Source organism: Mugil cephalus, chromosome 5 (genome assembly GCF_022458985.1).
Source record: "Mugil cephalus isolate CIBA_MC_2020 chromosome 5, CIBA_Mcephalus_1.1, whole genome shotgun sequence".
NCBI classification, from domain to species: Eukaryota; Metazoa; Chordata; class Actinopteri; order Mugiliformes; family Mugilidae; genus Mugil; species Mugil cephalus.
Genome location: NC_061774.1, coordinates 17,598,979 through 17,619,453, shown reverse-complemented (window position 1 = coordinate 17,619,453; position 20,475 = coordinate 17,598,979). Strand labels below are relative to the sequence as shown.

Genomic DNA, 20,475 nt, shown 5'->3' with positions numbered 1-20,475 from the left:
AGTCGCTTTTGAGTGAATACTTTGGACACATACTTAAAATTATCAAAATATTATGGCCTTTAAGACGTTAACTGCACTTTTTGTAAACAAATCCCTTTTCTTAATTTTTCCACTGTTTGAGTCTGGGTTACAGACAGAACGCAACACCCACAACTGAACACCAGGTGGCAGCAACGTGTCAAAAAAAAGCATTTAATTTTCTTAAGAAATTTCAGGTTTTTCATAAAATGTTTTGTAAAACAATAGTTCATTAAATGTAAACATTTTCATAATTTGTGTGTATTTCTTTGTAATAAAACAAAGGGAAACATAATAAGTGCAGTTTGGGCACATTGCCGTGTGTTGCTTCATCCTGTGTCTTATTGTTGTGTTATGTCCAACTATTAAAACGCTGTGAACCCAAGGAATAGCAGTTACTTTTGTTGGAAAATTTGCAGTGAATGCCTTTAATGTATTGTTTGCATTTTTTCCAACTTTATGCTGTGGGCCAGATTAGACCCTCTGGTGGGCCTTTAACACAATAGCATATTTACCTATAAATAGCAACAACTCCAAATGTTCCCTCTGTCTTAGAGCAAAAAGAGTTAAAGTACGTTATGAAAATGTTAACATTTTCATTTTAATGAACGACCAGACACTTAAGAAACAAGAAATTTCTGTAAATAGTCCTAGGTTTCTGTTGTGTTTGCTACATCCAGGGCGCTAGGGGGCAGCAGCCCGCACGGCTCCCGGCAGCACAGTCAGGAGCCGCGCGGAAAAGACAGTTGGCGTCGTTACGTGGTTACGTCGCCTTGCTAGATGATTGGCGAAGTAAGATGGCGGCGCCAGAGGAGCCAGAATTATCCCAGGCGCAGACTGAAAAACTCCTTCAGTTTCAGGTAGACAGCCTAAATCCCATACTAACACACATCCGTCTGAAACCTCAATTGTCGATACTCTGTCGGTGGTGTTGTGTTGCTGCGAATAGGCGGAGTCGTGTGGGTTTAAACGCTTTTTTGCACAGTCAACTTCGAACGTTAGCCGTCAACTTGAGTCACTGCTAGCGCTAGCAAGGCTAGCGAATATTAGCTGAGCGTGCTAACAAGTTAGCACACTCTAATGACCATGGGTGGACTCAGTTAAGCTGTAGTTTGCCGTGTGCCTCTCATTGAAATATAAGCCGGTCGCCCTCAACCATACCGTGCATTTAATTACGTTTTCCTGACTTAACCTGGCTAACGTTAGGTTTCCACTGACGCTGCCCACTGAAGACTTGCTGAGTTAACATTAGCATGGCAGGCATCACGAAGCTGTCAGTTAAGTTTCTGAGCTACACAGCTACCTTAGCTATAACTTTAATTCATAACCATGACACTGTTGTTACTCTTAATTTATTATACACCCTTTTAATGGAGCTGCTATTATTGACACTCAACGCCATCCTGCTTGGGGTATACGGGTGTTTTTTTCTCCTCTGTGCATGTTTACATTGGTTTCTATGATGGATAGCTGTGTCAAATCGCAGTTGTTCTGTTACTTTAATTATTTCAGTCTATTCCTTTGACGACACAGCCAGTGTTCTTTTGTTACTATTATCATACATTTTAATTCTTAGTCCCATAGTAAGCTTATAACACACCCATTTTCATGGACCACTTCTGCTCGTGTCTAACAGGACTTAACTGGTTTGGAGTCCATGGACCAATGTCGCCGAGCACTAGAGCAGCATAATTGGAACATAGAGGTAAGATCACAAGGCAATGGAGACGTGTTTTATTCCCTAATGGATGAACTGTGATTCATCTGAATGTCTGTGTCTTTTCAGGCTGCAGTACAAGACAGACTCAATGAGCAGGAAGGAGTGCCCAGTGTGTTTAACCCTCCACCATCAAGACCACTTCAGGTCAACACAGCAGACCATAGAGTATATAGTTACATCGTTTCAAGGCCGCAACCGAGGGTAGGTCTGCAGGATCTCATGTCTAGTCACATCTGTATTTCCCCACCCAAAATGAGATACGGGATTCCTGTTACGATATATTGTAAAGTGATTATTTATTTCTGGTCCTTTGCCTTCGTCTTTTAGCCTTTTCAGCTTAGGTTTATCTCATACATGGGGTCACTCAGATAACTGTTCTCACATAATGAGGTGAACGTTTCCTGCAAAGGGATGGTTTTGAAGAACTGAACCATAGTGAGTGCATCACCTAGGTTAATTGGTGGTTGGCGCGCTGCTGCTTTAGAGAAAAAGAAATAAGTACCTGACTGGAGGCCAAGCAATGTACTTCTGTGGACAGGGTCAACGGCAAAATGTATTTTGGCCACATAAAACAAGGTCGATCTAAATTAAAATCAATTTAACTGTGCAATATTTTTTTAATATAATCACTACATTACTGAACCACGAGACAGTCTTCAGTAGCAGGAAGCTGAAGCTGTTACATATATTTCTTTTATAGCCCACTCTGTCCAGCTGTATAACAACATCTTTTGTAAGATAAGCTACTATGACGAATTTATTTACCTTGTGGGTCATTAAAGTCAAAGTCTTTAAAGCTACCTCAGAACACAGGAGTTGGTGGTCTACCATTGTCTTTTATCAGTTAGTTAGTTTGTGTTTTTTGTGTAACTTCAGTGTGTTGACATACAAGTTTGGATCCAGATTAATGTATTAAAATGTTATAGTCACACAGTGGTACAACAGTATCCCCGTGTTTTGCAATGTATCATAGCTGAGTCTGGCTTTTTAAGAGAGCAATAAAATGGCTTCAGTTAACCATTTGAAAATGGTCTGATGGTGAAATAAAGTGGCAACGATATTTCCTTATGTGTTGTTGATCTTTTTGACTGTGGCAGTACTCCTGTGTGCCTCTCCAAGCCTGAGGTTGTTTGTTTGTTTGTTTGTTTGTTTGCTTGCTTGCTTGTTTGTTTGTTTGTTTTTCTCCAAGTGAACAGACAAATATTTGCATCTTGAAACTTAGCTTTCTAAGTATTTTCTGCTGTGTAACCGCTGTTTTTTCTTTACAGGGATTATTAGGATGGAGTTACTACTTGATAATGCTACCTTTCAGATTTACATATTATACACTTCTGGACATATTCAGGTAATTTAATCTCGTTGATTCACACTTTGTTGCTGGATGAAGCAAGGTAATTGATTGATTTAACTGTGTGGTTTTTTTCCCCAAGGTTTGCCCTGCGGTTCATCAGGCCAGATCCCCGTGGTCGTGTGACGGACCCTGTTGGAGATGTTGTGTCTTTCATGCATAGTTTTGAAGAGAAGTACGGTCGGTCACACCCTGTATTTTACCAGGGAACATACAGCCAGGTGAGTTTGTAGATACAGAGGTTAGAAAACCCTTTCTTTTCTGCTCGTGTTCAGCAAAGTAAGATTTCTATAATGTATGTTGCCTTTGTTCACTGTGATACGTGTAGGCGCTGAATGATGCCAAACGGGAGCTCCGCTACCTATTAGTGTACCTTCACGGAGAGGATCATCAAGACACTGATGAGTTTTGCCGGTATGACATGTATTTTTATGGCATCATCTGTGGTGTTTGTCATAGTTGAGTAGAGCTGCTGTCTGCTTGGTTTTCGGTACTTGTTTTGTGTGCACTTAAACTCCAGTTTAATACTTTTATACATAACCTGTGTGTTTTTTATGCATGTGCAAATGGAAAAGGCATTCCTTGTAAAATATTTTTTTTATGCTACTGATCTGTCATTGTCTAGTTCCACGTTATGTACGGAAGAGGTCATAACTTTCCTCAACACGCGAATGCTCTTTTGGGCATGTTCAACCAGCAAGCCTGAGGGCTACAGAGGTATGCAAGTTTTATTGTTCTTTGGCACTCCCTTTATTGTCCGTCAGCTGCTCTGTTAAAATATGTCAAGTTTCACTCTTCCACATTTGCACTTCCCGTACGAAAGTTATGCGAAGGATTTGAAATCAAAGCAACCTCTTTATTTTTAACCTAATGAAACCTGTGTGGCCAGACTTTGATTATAAATCCGTCACTGAGCATCTAATAAGTCTTTTTTTCATCATGAATGTGTAGCAGGTCATACAACAAAACAATTCAAATTGCAGTAAAACTTTAACAGTATTTATCCATGTAGGCATTTTTGTTTTTTTATATTCACAGGTGTGAGATTCACATGATACACTAATACAAACTTAATGGAGTTTTGGTTTGACTGTGAAAAGCATGACAGGATTAAAAGTTGCTCTTTTTGCCTTGGGCTGGAGTAAACACAATTTCAGTTGCTAATTAGCAGCATGTAAATTAACCACATGTTGCATCATAGTGATGAGTGAGTTGTGAGGGAGTCATGTAAGGTGTGTTTTACTTTCACTCTCAGTGTCCCAAGCGCTGCGGGAGAACACCTACCCATTCCTGGCCATGATAGTGCTCAAGGACCGTAAGATGACTGTGGTGGGACGACTGGAGGGTCTCATTCAGCCAGAGGACCTCATCAATCAGCTCACTTTCATCATGGAAGCCAACCAAACATATCTGATGTCAGAGCGCCTTGAACGGTACGAGAAATCGGCACATTCATATGCCTTTGAGTGGCTTCAAATAGAATTTCAATTTTTATCTAACAGGAAGTTGCGTGTTGAGGTGACCCAGCAGTGCGTTGTCATGGTTACAGGTCAAAGCATGTCTGAGAGGACGGCCATGGTCTTGAATTCTGCTAGTAGCGTGTTCAGAATAGAGCAGAGCAGTGAGTGCAGCAGAGTGCATGGCCTCGTAGTGATGTGATATGAAGGGTGAGGGGACAGAGGGCAGATTTAATGAGCACCGCTCACTGCAACATGGACAGCAACACACAGCTGGAGCGTGGAGCCACGACAAACTCACCGTATATATATGGAGCTTTGATATCAAGAGAAGATCCTCAATGTTTCCCTGAGAGTTTTAGCAGAGCGGAGTGTTCCTTAAATAAAATATCAAGTTCTATTTCTATTACGTGTCTTCCCCCAACTTGTAGACATCAAACTCATACAAGCAAAGCAAGAATTTGTCCCGTTAACCACAGCAATGTAATTAAAAATAAACCAGTCAGGAATTTGAGGACATACTTGGTTGAAAATAAATGTAATCATCCTCTGACGTCACAGAGTAGCAGAACAGATTATTAGTGTGCAGTTAAAGACTGAAGTTTTTGTTTCAGTGAGGAGAGGAACCAGACCCAAGTCCTGAGGCAGCAGCAGGATGAAGCCTATCTTGCCTCCCTCCGCGCAGACCAGGAGAAGGAGAGGAAGAAGAGGGAGGAGCAGGAGCAACGGAGGCAAGAGGAGGAGAAGGTCCGACAGAGCGCTCTGGCTGAGGAGCGGAGACGACGAGTGAGTCTTATTTTACATTTATGTTCTACATCCACACATGAAAACCTTTCGTTTTGCTTATTCACGCTGTCAATATTTTGTTGTGACCGCAGACGCTCGAGGAGGAGAAGGAGAGGAAGTCAGAATGTCTTCCTCCGGAGCCGCCTGCAGATGATCCTGAAAGTGTCAAAATAGTGTTCAAGCTGCCCAACGACACACGAGTAGAGAGACGGTTCCTGTTTGGTCAGTCTCTGACTGTGAGTACCAGAGTTATCAGCGCCCTTTGATCACACCCTTTGGACCCTGCCTGTTAGATTTAAGGGTTTTCAGTAGCTTGAACTAATCGGAATTAGTTAAAATCTTTTGTAAAGGTTTTTGTAAAGGAGGTAAGTTTTTACTGTAAGTGCACTACATTGAAGCAGTGATTTTACTGAAGATTAAACACTTGTAAGGTATTTCAGACTTATGCTACATTTTTTTTTGTCTGTAATGAAATGGTCAGACGTTCGTCTACTATCATTTGTCCCAATCCTGCATCTGCAACTGTTTTTTTTTTAAATTGCTTTTTAATGTTTTTTGTTTTTTAATTTTACTAAATACGCTTTAACAAAATGATACTGATTCTAAACACACCTCATTACTGCTACTTTTTGTCTGTTCTCATGTTTTTTGTATTTTCCTCCTTTCACAGGTAATATACGACTTCCTTTTCTCCTTGAAAGAAACTCCAGAGAAGTTCCAGATAGTTACAAACTTCCCTCGCCGAGTCTTGCCCTGCCTTCCGACTGAAGAGCAGCCTAACCCACCCACGCTGAAAGAGGCGGGACTCAGCCGCTCCGAGGTCCTTTTTGTTCAGGACCTTACGGACGATTAATAGATGACATACCTCTTCTACATGGAAACACACTTTCCTCCAACGCCCACCCACACTTTTTTTTTTTTTCCCTTTTTCTTATTTTGTTAAATGGCCATTATGCATAAGGGATCATTGAGATGAAATCCTAACCTGGAAAAAAAATGAAACCACCCTGCATTCAGTTCTTGTTTGGTTGTGTTTACAGGGTTCCCAATAGCCTGGAAAGTCTTGAATTTTATCAAATAAATATTTCTTGAAGTCCTTTCTTGAACTCATCTTTATATCTGTGCTGACAAACTTTGTTTTGCATCGTCTGTACTAGCTTCCAGTTAATTCTTATTCTTCCTCACCAGTAACTGTTTAATCATCTACTCATGTACTGAAACACTAGCGTAGCTTTGTGCAAAACCAGAACTATTTCTCAAAGTAGTTCCATGTTTGGGCAGCTGAGGAAGACGGGTTGTGTTAACACCTGCAGAAACACAGGATACAGCACTGACGTGTCTGTGACGGTGTCAATGCCTTGTCTGTTTTTATTTTATTTTTTTTTTGTCTCTGTCAAAGACTTCATCCATTTGTCCTAATTCAACATCCTCTTTGCCTTGAGTTTACACGTGCGTCCTCCACAGTAATTGACGAACACAACAAAACTGGTCTAAGCTGGGTTTGGTACTTGTGCGACTGTTTATCCATGTGGTGTGTGTGTGTGTGTATGTGGAGAGCGCACGTTCTACTTGATGGAGCAGGTTGGTGGATTTGGACATTAAAGACACATGGGAACCCTGTTTTAAATGAGCCATGACCTGTACATAAGTTAGATATTTAAAGTCCCCAAGTTGACCTTATTTTTTTTTTTTGTTTGTTTGTTTGTTTTTGACTCGTGTGTCATGAAATGACCAAACACAGGTTGGCTACTATGTAAAGCAGACTGCCTCAAGCTCATGAAGTTTAAAAAAATCAAATATTTAACGGAGGCCACAGCTTTTACATGTGGCTTTATCTAGCATAGTACGAGTCTGCCCATAGTGTGCCTGTGGTTACTCATAGATGCCTGTTTTGCCTGTAACATCTAAATGGGCTCATGTAAAGATGTAATTTTCCAACTATAAATTAAAAACATTTTAAAAAAATGCGGGTTTATTGAAAATGTATGATGCTTGCATGTGGCGTTTTTAAAATGGATTTTTGAAATCTTTTTTTTTCTTTCCTTTTTTTGTTTTTTTTTTTTTATAAATTTATAATTCTGACAGAATTCCAAAGCGAAATTAAATAGAAAGATTAAAGGAAGAATTAGATTCAGAGTTGTAAGATTAAACGTGATCAGTCTACTGGAAAAAGTCTGAATTTTGACTTGAAGCTCAGAATTATAGGATTCAAATCAGAATCAGAAATTAAAATTGAGATTAAGGTCCTGAATTCAATCGGGAGAATTCTTGACTGTTTTATGAAAATGTTGATTTGATTAAATTTAAGTATCCGAGATATAAATGTAATCTTCAAATAAAGTCAGTTCCAATATTTGCATCTATTATTCATCAGACTTAATTCAGAGATTAAATTCAATAAATATAAATATATATATACATACACATATATAGGTGTTCAGAACAAGATGTTTTTTCCACAGTGATTAATTTAGATGAGTGGGATATTTTGGGCAGTTTCATCGTCATAATTAATTTTAACTTTTCAATAACCTGTCACATGAGACCTGTGTGATATTGGTATACATCATACATTTATTAGTGAACAACCCTCTCAAATCAGCCACAACAATTAAGAAAAAAAAAATATGATTGCACTACTTGGTAAAGCATAACTAGCAACTTTCATTTAAAAAAAGTACAAATCTTAAAAATTTCAAACAGTATACAGATGTATATATAATACACTAACTAGTTATGTTAAATGCTACAAACAATATGATTCCAATGGAATGAAAAATTATAACATTAATAAGAACCATTTCCTATATATAATATATATTAGTCGTTTTTCTCCCGCCCCGCCCTCCCCAATACAAACATGGAAAAAATGAGGTAACTGTAAATGTGCAAGTACCAAAGCAAAACATCTGCCTAACACAGAACACATGCCCCTGGCTCTGTTGGTGGGTGGGTGGGTAGTCTGGTGTTCAGGCAAGGACCCCTGGAGGCCAAGGAGAGTAAGAACAGTAAACCACTATCCCACCACAGCAAAAGAAAAAACAAAACAGAAATCATTGGTAAACAATAATAAATGGCGTCTACGGAGCAATCAATCACAAATCCTAAAGAAATTTTAGCTGCTTATTGGAACACATTTTTGCACCACACAAGCTGTGAGATTATTCAATAACTCTTAACGGAAAGACTACAAGACTCTATTTCTCAGTTGTCGTTAAAAATTACCTAGGCCTTAATGGGAGCTTCTTTTTATTTCGTAGGGTAGCTGGATATTGTCAATTAAATATTTAAAAGAACAGTGCTAACATTAACATGAATTAAGGTATCTATATGTGAACAATACATTTTTAGAGATATTGATACACTGAGAGCAAGAGCCTGATAGGCAGGTACAGTACTACACTGAAATAAGTATGACAACACTTTATGCCTCTTCTTCTTTTTTTTTCTCTTTTTTTTTGAATCCCTTAAACTATATTGGTTTTCACTGACATTGTTCAGGGGTATTGGTATAACATGCTTTAAGAATACATGGGATCCATGACAAACTATTGCATTCACGCAAGTGAGTTTTCATACCTAAAAGCAGAACATCTAGCACCTTTTCACTATGGCTTTTTGATAAACTACAGTAGTTTCAGAGCATGTAATTTTCAGTCGTTAGGGCAATAACAGTAACACAATGTATGTAAGAATTTCTGGATTCAAGACCAGCTTCTTTTTTTTTTTTCCTCTTTTTTTTTTATAAAATGAAGGTAGCGCAATAAAATCTTGTAGTCATTCAGTTCTATTACAAATGTGTGCAGTACAATGCATGGCAGTTATCAGCTGAGCGTTAAGATCCAAACCCCCAGAACCCAAAGCCAACTAGAGCTAAAAATCAGTTGGGATCTGGTCGACAAGCATGCATATTGTGCACCGTTAAATAGGTCCCCACCGCATTTTGAGATGTCCTCCACTATAACACACTTGTTTTAACCTTTTTTTTTTTTTTTTCTAAATTTTTTATTTATTTATTTTTTTAAGTCATGCAAACACCTCTGAAGTAGGTTTGGGAGTGAATTAGGTAGAATAGTGTGCACTGCGGCACATTCAGAGGTGGGATCACAGCCGCTATGTCTGAACATGTGGTCCGAGGACAAGAACAAAAGTCAAACAGGTTGTAATAATACACTTGTAATGAGTTGCAGTGTACATTGCCTCTTTTCAGTGAATATTATTAACATATTTACTGATCTCTTTTTTTTTTGTTTGTTTCTCGCATGCCTGTTTTTAAATGATGTATTATCTACTATTTCAGACAAAACAGAATATTATAATTGAGTACATTAAATTATTTATGGTCTGAGGAAAACGACCAAACTTAAATTCAGATATACCCTTTTCATGGCATCCGTTCCATTTGAAATGGACTGTTCTCCTTTATTTTTATATACCGAGAGGCCCTGAGTGATTTTTTTTTTAAACTTACAATATATGCCAGCGAATAGATATGTACACATAGGTTAATTCTCAAAGCTGTGGGTTTAACTCATTAAATGGCTTCTTTTTTTTCTCTCTTTCTCTCTTGAAGGTGGCACAAGTCAAAGACTCACATTCACTTAAGAAACAAAAGAAAAAGGCAAGATCCCTTTACACATAAAAGCAAAGGTTACAAATGCCTGTTAGTGCTTAATGGGGCAGTTAAGAGACAAGAGTGAATCCAAAAGTTAATTTGTCGCTCTTTTCCCTCCCACCCCAAATATATCTTGTTTTATTTTTTTATTTATTTTTTTTAATAGTGTTAACACAAGCAGGGAATTAGAAGTCTAACAGTGTTTCTACACTACTGAACACTCCAGCTCTGGGTTATTTGAAGCCTGTTCTGATCTGACAGCGGGTGTAACGTGGAGCGTCACCAGTGACTTCTACAAGAGTTTTTAACATTCTTCTGTCTTCAAACGTTTGTTTTTTTTTCTCGTTTTTTTTCTCTAAAAGCATTCACACTGAAGCTAAACATACAGTTGCTCTTTTACGACACCGTTACCATGGCCTAAGACAATGACCTGACCAAGTTACCAGATTATAACACATACCTTACACAAACATTGTTAGTGCTCCAACGGTTTCCTTCAATGGATTTCTCTAGAAGATAAAACCAACAAATAAACCTTTTTTTTTCTTTTTCTTTTTTTTTTTTGCTTTTTTAAACGGCATACTTTTAAAACAAGTGGAAATGACAAAGTATTTTTTTTCAGGGTTAGTAATAGGTTTGTGCTTGTCAAGGTCATAAAAAGGCAGATCTGAAATCTTCCACAGTAGGCTATATCTGTATATTGGATTTGGCTCACAAACAAAGAAATAAAAAGCCCAGTCTTCCAAAAAGGGGAAGAAAAAGTTCATTTAAAACTCGCTGCTCACTGCACAATATTGCTTTCTGCGCAGGCCTCCAGAGCTCTACGGCATCAGCACAGCCTTCGGACGAGGACTCCCGCACGCGGACGCGGCCGGGGTGTAACCACATGCTAGTCTTCCCTCATGGCGCTTTCACAATAAGCAAGCAGTTCTTTTAGTATGCTTCTTTGTCTCTTCTTTTTTCTTAAAATTGGATAAATTTTGGTGGCAATGCTTGATTAAAATATTGCTAGTCTGACTCAACAGTTCATGCAAATCCTAGCATGCTGCCCTGTATCCAGTGGTTACACAATGCATTGGCTCTGTGAACAGGACAAACACACACACACACACACACACACACACACACACACACACAGGCGCGCGCGCACACTTGCCAGAGGAACAATGCTGACGTGGAGGGTGGGTGTAGCACTTGTGCAGTTATGCCAGGTGACCTCAAAAAAGACGCAGTCCATTAATCCGTGACCGCTTTTGTACAGATCTGTGTTCCAGAGTGGATTATCTGGGGTGGAGGACTCCCCACAGTTGCATGTCCCGTCACTTACAGTCCATAAACTCAGGCTTAACAGAATCTGCATTTAACCACAGCAAGTTGCACTTTCACAATAGCATTGGCAAAGTCTAAAACAAACTAAGGGGTAAAACTGTTAAAAAGGATCGATACATTATTGCAGAACATACATTATTAACAAGTCGCTTAGCCCAACACCTACACGAACATGCATCTATGATGGTTAGGCGTCGCCTCCAAACACAGATACCCATGTTGAAGTACTCCTATTATTTTTCTGCTAATTGCACAAGGTGTCCAGCCTATCATCCTCCAGGCTCCCAACACATCTCTCCCCATGCAGGACTCTCGCTTTTTCCATAAACACCGCAACCAAATCCACTAAATAAAAACGAAACCCTGTAAACAAAAGCAGCAAATAATGCATTGTAGGGAAAAGATCTTTGGAATCTGCAACAAGGGGGCAGAGAAAGGACTGGCTGGCGATCCCAGAACTCTGGCTATAGGCTGCAATAGGCAGTGGGTTTTCATGAGATTCGGACAATGAAGCACAGCAGAGGTACAACAGGCTCCGGAAAACAATCCTGGATTGCTTATTATTTAGGAAAGGGCAGGAGTAGTGGGTTGGTAAGCTATATTTACTGGAGGACGCAGGTTAGGTGGCAGGTGTCCCCAGCTTTGGGACAGACTCTGGTGTGTACAGCTTTCCAGTTCAGAACTCGGAAACAGTTCTCACTCCACCTCCCGGTGCACGTCCGAGGCATCGGCTCGGCAGATAGGACAAGTGCGATTGGTCTGGAAGCGGAAAGGACGTCAAGTTTAAAAACACAAATAATTATATCAAATAAATGTGCGTCAAAATTGATGTGAACTCACCTTTAACCATTTGTCCACACACTTAGCGTGGAATTCGTGGTTACAAGGTAATACCCGAAGTAGCTGCCTACACTCAAAGTCACTAAAGCACACAACACACCTGTGAGGAAAAAGAGGAACGAGTTAGCAGGAAGCTGATCACGTCCAGTGGCAGAAAACGAGACCAAAGCAGAGTGAAGAACAGGCTTACAGCGTTTGTTCAGATAGATGATTCTCTGAGTTGAATCTGTAGGACGGAAGTTGCTCTATATCTGCTTTTGTGAGTCCACGTGGTTTGGCTTCACCCAACCTCTCTGCCAGATTCAGTAATGCCTAGAGAGAGAGAGAGGGGGAAAGATAATGTTGATGTTTTAGACCAAGGATTTCATCTTTGAGGTAAAGATCTGGTGCTGCTTCTTGGCTTTAACATTTCTGACCATGTTTAAAAATAAGATGAAAAAAAAATTAGCAATTTCTGCTAAAATTCCCCACTGATCACTTGAGCACTTGTACAATCTGTTCCTTGTCATTTCCAGTGAATTACATGGACTTTTCATCTAACTGACAAATTCACTAACTTCATAGTTCTCCATCTCCACATCATCCACATCCAGGTCTAGGCTGATGGCTGGGCCCACTGCGGTTGGAGGCACAGGAAGCATTGACCTAAGCACAGAGAGAGGAAGAGAAACAGAACCTGCTGAGTATTAACACAAACATGGAGATTTGACATGAGCCGCAAATACCAGCTATTACGGCGCTTTGATGCTTAGGTCTTGGGAGCATCTCATCTCAAGGTTGGTTCATTTGGGCTGGTGTGAACACAGCAATCGCAATCCATTCTGGAACAAATCAACCATGGACCAATACAACTACCCCCATAATTATATAAGCAAGCAGTTTACCTGATGCGTCTTTGGAAGAGTAAGATGCATCAGGACCCTTAGAAAAATTATGATTAACCACAAAACTCATGACTAAAACTGCTTTACTTCATAAACAGGTACTCACAGGAAATAAGGGAGGAAGCCTGGGTAGTAAGATGGAGGAGGGGGAGGAGGAGGGAGAGGCTGCTGCAGCCGGTATCTCTGTCCGCTCATTCGCCGGGGCAGCATGTGGGGATATGGCTGTGGAGGGAAAAAAAAAAGAAAACACTACACTTACAGCAAGTTCTTGGTGTGATAATGAAAGGTTTACATTACATTACATTGTTTGTATAGGTTGTGTGTTACGCTAAGTGCATGTCACGCAGCTGTTAAAAGGTTCCCTTTGACAGAGCTGGCAGAGCAACAGTCATTTGCATTTAAGTGACGGCAACTGCCACTTTTTAAGTAAGGAGCAGTACCAAGCAATGTCCCTAAAGTTTTGTGCAATAGTAGAGAAAATAACTATCAGTTTCCCATGTAAATAGAGTCCAACACCTGAGTCAGGATTATGACCAGCTAAACAGAAGAAAAACAAAAAGCAACCAGAAAAACATGGATATTTTACATAAGCCAATATCCATAGTTAAAGGTAGCAAAACAATTACATTCAGTGCTTCCCTCATAATCATATTAGGTAAAGTTTCCTTATGATATTCTTTGAAGAAATGTTAAGTTCATGTGTTTGCACTAAGCGCTGCTACTAACATATTTCTTCAATTAAACTATTATTTGATTAAACCGAGTAAATGACTACTCACTACTAAATGTACAAAACTACTAAACTACTACAAAACTATGTATCAGTAATGGAAATCTACGTTTTACAGGTCTATATTGGTAAAAAGTAAACGCTTGCAAATGCACTGGGAGGCACTGCTACCATACGACCCACTGGTTTGAGTTATGAATCACCTGTTTCTTTATTGTCTAAAAATGAATTTGATTCACATATTTTTAAAATGTCAAAGCAGGAAAAGCTTAAGTGATTTAACATGCACATTCAAAACATTATTGCGAAACAACAACATGACTGGCTACATATTTCACTGCAAACAATTCCCAGTGTGAAAAAATCTATTTAACCTTAGTTTTACTCAACTTACTAAGCCATTGTTATGTGTAGAGATGCTCCACAGTGGATACCGAGGCCCCTTTGCGCAAGATAGTTAGTCCCAGATTGCTGCAGCGGAGCAGCTCAGGGACCAGACGTATGAGAATGCAGCTAAACTCAAGAGCCTCCAGCAAGAATGTGTCTCACCGACTGAATATTTAGTATGTTCAAGTAAAATCGCTGAAAAAGTGCTGTCAATATCCCTGGGAGTGAAAGTCTGGACATTTCTGATAAGAGCATCTTACCACTCCGAAGGGAAGCTCCTGATGCAGAGGCTCTTGAGGAAGATACTGTAGGGGCAGAGAAGGAGGCAGCGCTGGTGGGTGATGAGAGGGAGGGTAGGAGAAGGTCCCTAAAGGGTGCTGGTCCCCTCTTAGGTCAACTTCATTGTCTACCCTCTGTAGAGGCTGACAGGAGGTAGAAGAGGTCGGGACTCAAAATGTGCAAGCTACGACGTTATTACATCCTCTGCCTTGTGTACACAGGATACTACTCACCATGCGTGGGTGCTGAGGCTGTAAAGGGACAAACTGGCTCAAAGGAGTAAGGTGCGGCGGCTGGTGGGGGGGTACAGATGGGGTTGGGTGCAATACAAAATGCTCGCTGGAGATCAGGGGAGGAAAGGCTTGATAAGACACCGGTATATGCTGCATGGTACATGCCTGTATGAGCTGAAGAGAGAGAACAACAGAGGAACGGACAGACATTTAACTCATTTATGAATCAAACTCTACGCTTCAAAGAAGCCTCACCTAACCAAAGCAAATACTCTTCTCACGTTCAAAACAGGGTCATGAAAGCATGTTACAAGCATGTAGTGAATAGAAGCGATGCGTTACATAAAGCCACACCACTGACAGTAATTCCACAACATCAATCTGATTAATAAACTAACTGTTCCACTAACACCAGATGTTGCTTAAGTGTTTCCACAGCAAACAAATCAACAGTAAAAGGAACACAATTTGATGTTGCCTAACTGATTCTAATTACTGTGCTGACATGAGCACTAAATTACAAATCCAAGCAACTTGTTTGTTAGTCATGAACAGTGACAGATTGCATGGCTGGTATGGTGTGCTACATGGATGCCACTGACATTTGGGCTCTTCCTTTTCAAACTCACAGGAGGAGGAAGGCAGCAGAGCAGAGAGAGCTGTCCGCTGAACATTACCGAGCATGCTGGGAGCTGCTGAGTGTTGCACCCTGGAAGGGGCTGCCCGGTGTGCATGGGAAATCCATGGGTCGTCACCGTCGTAACAGTATATGATATTGGAACTGATCCTTGGTGCATCTTTCGAGAGAAGAAACGAGAGGAGGAGGAGGTAATTCAGCAATTTGAAACCAGACCCCCCCTTCCTAAAATTTCTTTAAAAAAAAAAACCATCCACACACTATCACAAAACAGACCTGCACCACATTAAATATGTAACTGTGGACGGCGCATGATAGTCCGTGAGGTGCTCCGTTACCTGGTCGTGTAGATCCACCATGATGGGGCTCTGCTGGGGCAGGTGAGCAGCAGGGTGAAGCATGCGTGGTGGTGTGCTGGTGTGGCTGTACTGTCTGGACTCATCTAAAGGAACCTGTTGGTGATGTTGGGAGAAAAGCAGATGATGGAAGTTCTCATCCTGGACCGAGGAAGCGTGCAGTACAGGTCTGTCTCGTCTCCCCCACTGGCGTCTCACTGGTGGGCTGCAATTCCACAGAGAAAATAAATAATCAGCTCAGACTGTTCAGCACACCATCTATAAAAACCTTAGCTGGACGACAGGTTATTTCGATTAAATGTGCTCTCAAGACCATAAGGTGATTTTACACAACTACTTCAATATCTTCAGGGAGTCAATGCTTTATCAGTCATCAGAGTTTTAGCTTAGTGACTTAGAAAGTGACATTATAACATATGTCAGGATTATACACATTGATTAACGTTTCTTCCTGTTAACAAGTGTGTTTATATTTAACTGTGGACAAAGAACAGTGGATGTTGGGGTTTTTTTAGCCTGCAAGAAAGGGAATGAGTCACACACAAAGCTGGCAGCTTGTGGATGTTGAAAATACCCCTATCTTCATTTTTCTGCTTTGAAATTAGTCTACGCAATAGCTATCTTTAAAATAAAAATGTCTGAAGGGAGGACAAGGCAGGGATTTTACCTTCTCCTGAGATGCACTGGGGCGTTGCAGGGCTCTCCAAGGAACCTCCTCGGATTTAAGGGGGCTGTTGGTGGCAGCCTATTTACTGCTATTTCCCATGGTCGCATTGGTGACGTCGTGCAGACGAGTCACACTCTGGGAAAGGAAACCGTACAGTGGAGGCACTTGTATGTTGCCTCTGATTGTCTTAACCCTGTAAAAACACATCAATTGCCAGGTTAGCAAACCTGCTCCTTAGTGTATATTGTTTATACACACATATTCAGGAATACACTCAATATTAGGTAAAAAGTGTATAGCGTCAGTCACAGACCCAAGACTCGTGCTGCAGAATTATTAGACTGTAGACTAAGACAGTCTTTGTCATTTAGACTTCCGTAAAAGTTAAATTTCAGTGCAATGGTTCATGCATGTAATTATACAATTACATGCAAATAAAACATAAATAGTAAAAATAGTAAGGCTTTCATCCTAATCACTTTGGTCACAACAACTGCACTCTCCTGGTTAAATCTCCCTTAGCTGAGCTGTACGACCCCTAAAATGATTAATTTATACCTTTTTATTGTGGATTCATATATTGCACCGTTTCACTGACTAGATCACTGACCATACTCATTGAGTTGTATCTATCATTGGAAATGGCCTAGATTACGTCACTGCCCTTCTGACTGATGCCAACACTGTCAACATAGACTAAAATACAGCTCAACCCAGTTTCTAGATAACTGACACCAAAAGTGCTCAAAAAAAATGCCCTTTCCAGTAGTTTCTCTTGTGAATAGCCACTGAAAGTTCCACTAAATATTGTAAATGTTTATTCAAAGACCCCAAAACTAAACTGCCAGTAAAATCCAAGCCCTACTTTCCGCACATGATACAGGTGCCTAACTGGAACAAGATTTGGTATTTTATCATAACGTTAGCCTAACAGCATAATTGAAAAAAACAACAACAAACAAACAAACAAGCAAAATCACGCTCAAGCACATTGGTATTTTTATTGATATTGTAACAGTAAGTCAAAAAATTACTCAGGCGATTATGCCATTACGCAAACGACATGTATTATTCATGTAATTTCTAATTAATTATTAAAAGGTCCAAACATATCATACACATCGTGTTTTTAATGTTATGGCATTATCGAGATTTACCAGTTAAATCTGCTGAGATTAAGACTAGTGATGAAACACCGTGAGGTGACATGGTAATTGACGCGGTAGATCATAAACAGGGGTCGCTGTAGCCTTCCTGAACAAAAACATGGAAAGCCATGTGCTCATAAGACAAAGCAACAACAAAAGATGTGGTAGGTAAGCGGGACGGCTCGCTGCCATACAGTTTAGGAGGCCATCGCACCATTGCACCCTTTCTTACAAGTATTATGTAGAACCACTGTGGAAATTAGAAATATTATCATTATAGCAGCCGCTGGTTTCTTATAGTAAGGACACGTCCGTTGCCCCCTGTTGAAGGAGAGAAGCTAACTTTAGCCGAGCTAGGCTAACGCTTTGTCCAACATAGCGGGACTTAAAACTGCTACTAGTCAGCTACACTGATAGCCAGGGTGGGATACTGATCGGGTGGGATATGCTCACTTACTATTGCACATCTAACCACATAACGTGTTGCAGCGTATTCAGAGCATCTGCATGGACATGTTTAGCTATGAGTTGAGCAACAACACAGCCCACATCTTACTTTATTAGCTAGTGTGCTTGCTCGCTGGTGAAGGGTGATGGCAGGTGTCCCAGTCTCCGAAATGTCTTGTCCCATCAAGTTATCGTTGAACGTAACCGCCTCTAACCGACAACCGTGTCCCGACAGAAGACGGACGGAGGCTAACGGATCAGTCGATGATTTTTGACAATGTCCCGCGACAGACCAAGGTATTAGCCTGCTAACGTTAGCCAGCTAACACGGGCTCTTCAGCTGCTGCATGGGAAATCCGTTTTCTTCAGAAACAAGCAAAAAAAAAGGTCTGTCCGTTAACGGCAGCGGTGACCTCGGCGGTAAATACCGTTAAACTCTAAGTGATTAAGATAACGTTAGCTACCGAACGACAGACAACATTCCTTGGCGCGTGTGTGTTCCTTGAAATGCATTGTTATGGTGAAGCCACGCCCACTCCCCCCGAGCGGCCAATCAGCGTGCAGCAAACACAGACAGCAGACAGCCAGACAGCCCTGGTTACAATATATCAAAACAAGCAGTTGCTGGTGTTGGTGATAGCTTATAGACAACAAACTCCCCGAGAGGCTGCAGAGCCATCCAAACAACAACAACAAAAACAAAAACAGAACTAAGCACTAAGAAGAAGGGAACTTCGCACCTGGGCAAAGTGATACAGAACAAGGCAGGTTCTGTGGTAAGGTCAGAGCTGGAGTCCCTGATATCAGTGGCAGAGGCAAGGGCCTTGAACAAAATCCAGTCCATCATGAAGCCTCTACACGACTCTGTCCTGCTCCACAGACAGGTTGAGGAGGTCGTTTGTCCCTCAGGCCATAACACTCTACAAAGCCTCCGTTTAACCAACTGGACCATGATTATATAGTTCTTTCCAGCTGCACTTCAGCATGTCTTAATTAAAGTACTACTTTCATGAACTAGTACTACTAATAATCTAGTAACATTCACTAGCCCTGGTTGTCTATTCTGCATGGTGGGTATGTGTACTTTTGGTACTTTAAGTGCATTTTTGTTCATAATTCTTCTTAATTTTCCTTATTCCATTAACAGTAACGTTAAACCTTTTACACACGAGGATCCTGGTTTGACACTTTACCATCTCACTAATCTAATGCATCTCTTTTGCCAAGCTCTCTCCCTTCAATAAACAGAAAATAAGGTTCAGTGTCAAACAAAATTGCATTTTCAATTAATTAGATACACCCCAGTAAAAACAAACACAGAGCCGTTTTATTTTGCAGAACACACTGTTTGAGGTCTGTAACTCTACTGTTGCTCACGGTCGGTTTTGACTCCCACTGGAGGCCACAGTGTCCTACTGTAGACTACCCAGTTGGTTATGTAATATTGCACTTGCATGATCAGGTCAGAATCCCCCTTCATCGGCTACTTGGATAAATTGTGCTCTTATAGTTTGTAGGTCATTGCATGCAGCTGAAAAATATGTTAGTTTAGTGCTGCACTTACTATTAGGCCTTATTATTAGGCTACCTAACAGGCCCAGTTTGTCCAGGAAGAGTTAATAATTAATTCCGTGTGTTTTGGAGGGTTCACTGCAAAGTAGTGGAGCATATCGGGTCTTTTGAACGCATCCAAAGCGCGCACATGATGGAAAGCAGGCTAAGAACAGGAGCAGCCGTATGCAACACAGACTAAATGTAAACATTACAACATCGCACTCGGTAGCAGCAAAACAAGGAGGGGCTGGAGGTTGAGCAGGATGACAGCCTTCCTAAGCCGTCTAGCCATCTCATCGAAAACGCACCGCAAACCTTCCGAAATGCAACCAAGACAAAGCAGCAACGAGACGAGGAGTGTAGTTACCTGATTGTTAGTATGCAACCATCTGATCACTGATATTGTCCCTGTAATGTTCACATCTCGCTAGGCTAAGTGCGGCATCCTATGGTCAGCTGTTGCCGTGTGGAACATTCCGTGGATTTCACCACTGCTGTGAAAAAGGTGCAAAACATTAGAGTCTCACATTATCGATACACTCTTCCCAGAGACTGTGCCGGCTTAGGGCTTCGCAACAGTCGAGATTACTTCCGCTAAAGCCACTTTTTCCGTTTTGGAAGCGGCGATCCGGCCCCGCGGTTGTTTTGGGTTTCTGCAGTTCCCTGTTACACCCCCATTTCTGCGTATTTCATGAGCGGTGAGCACACGCCGTGCGGCCATTTTTACCGTAATGAACAGAAAAAACGAGAGTCCCGTCTGACTGTAAAGATCAAGTTTCGACTACCAAAACTGATCGTTTGTATGAAAGTATTTTTTAACGAAACTAGGAAAAGACATCACAGCAGTCGGAGATACAATCATAATTTCATAATTATACTTGTATAAAGCGCTATACCACCTTTATTGACTTAACCAACAGAGGTTAGTGATTAAACCAAGGTTCTCTTTTTGTTGACTCACCATAAATCACTAATTATTATTGTTTTATTGTTTTATGTTGCAAGTTACATATAGCATTGAGCTGCATGGAAGAAACCTT

General features: G+C 40.7%; 2 protein-coding genes across 9 annotated transcripts; one reads left to right on the top strand and one right to left on the bottom strand.

The window, feature by feature from the left end:
* The first annotated feature begins 741 nt into the window (after positions 1 to 741).
* faf2 (Fas associated factor family member 2) lies at positions 742 to 6,426 on the top strand. Its single transcript, XM_047584441.1, has 11 exons — positions 742 to 878; positions 1,655 to 1,723; positions 1,805 to 1,939; positions 3,007 to 3,083; positions 3,169 to 3,307; positions 3,415 to 3,500; positions 3,712 to 3,803; positions 4,342 to 4,519; positions 5,158 to 5,329; positions 5,422 to 5,565; positions 6,000 to 6,426. Exons 1-11 carry the CDS (start codon positions 816 to 818, stop codon positions 6,180 to 6,182), a joined length of 1,338 nt encoding a protein of 445 aa, XP_047440397.1. The 5' UTR covers positions 742 to 815; the 3' UTR covers positions 6,183 to 6,426.
* rnf44 (ring finger protein 44) lies at positions 6,253 to 20,119 on the bottom strand. Of its 8 annotated transcripts, XR_007112767.1 has the most exons (13): positions 19,803 to 20,119; positions 16,287 to 16,479; positions 15,602 to 15,824; positions 15,256 to 15,423; positions 14,627 to 14,800; positions 14,375 to 14,536; positions 13,104 to 13,219; positions 12,671 to 12,758; positions 12,304 to 12,425; positions 12,114 to 12,213; positions 11,880 to 12,032; positions 10,405 to 10,453; positions 6,253 to 8,312 (listed from the first exon to the last, which is right to left on the bottom strand). XR_007112767.1 is itself a non-coding variant. In XM_047584442.1 (11 exons), the coding sequence occupies exons 2-11, from the start codon at positions 16,391 to 16,393 to the stop codon at positions 11,970 to 11,972; spliced, it is 1,323 nt and encodes a 440-aa protein (XP_047440398.1). In that variant the 5' UTR covers positions 16,394 to 16,479; positions 19,803 to 20,119; the 3' UTR covers positions 6,253 to 11,969. The 8 variants fall into 8 exon arrangements, 4 of the variants coding, with proteins under 4 accessions (XP_047440398.1, XP_047440402.1, XP_047440401.1 ...); XR_007112766.1 differs by having other exon boundaries at positions 10,405 to 12,032; XR_007112765.1 differs by having other exon boundaries at positions 6,253 to 10,453.
* Between the last annotated feature and the right edge of the window lie 356 nt (positions 20,120 to 20,475).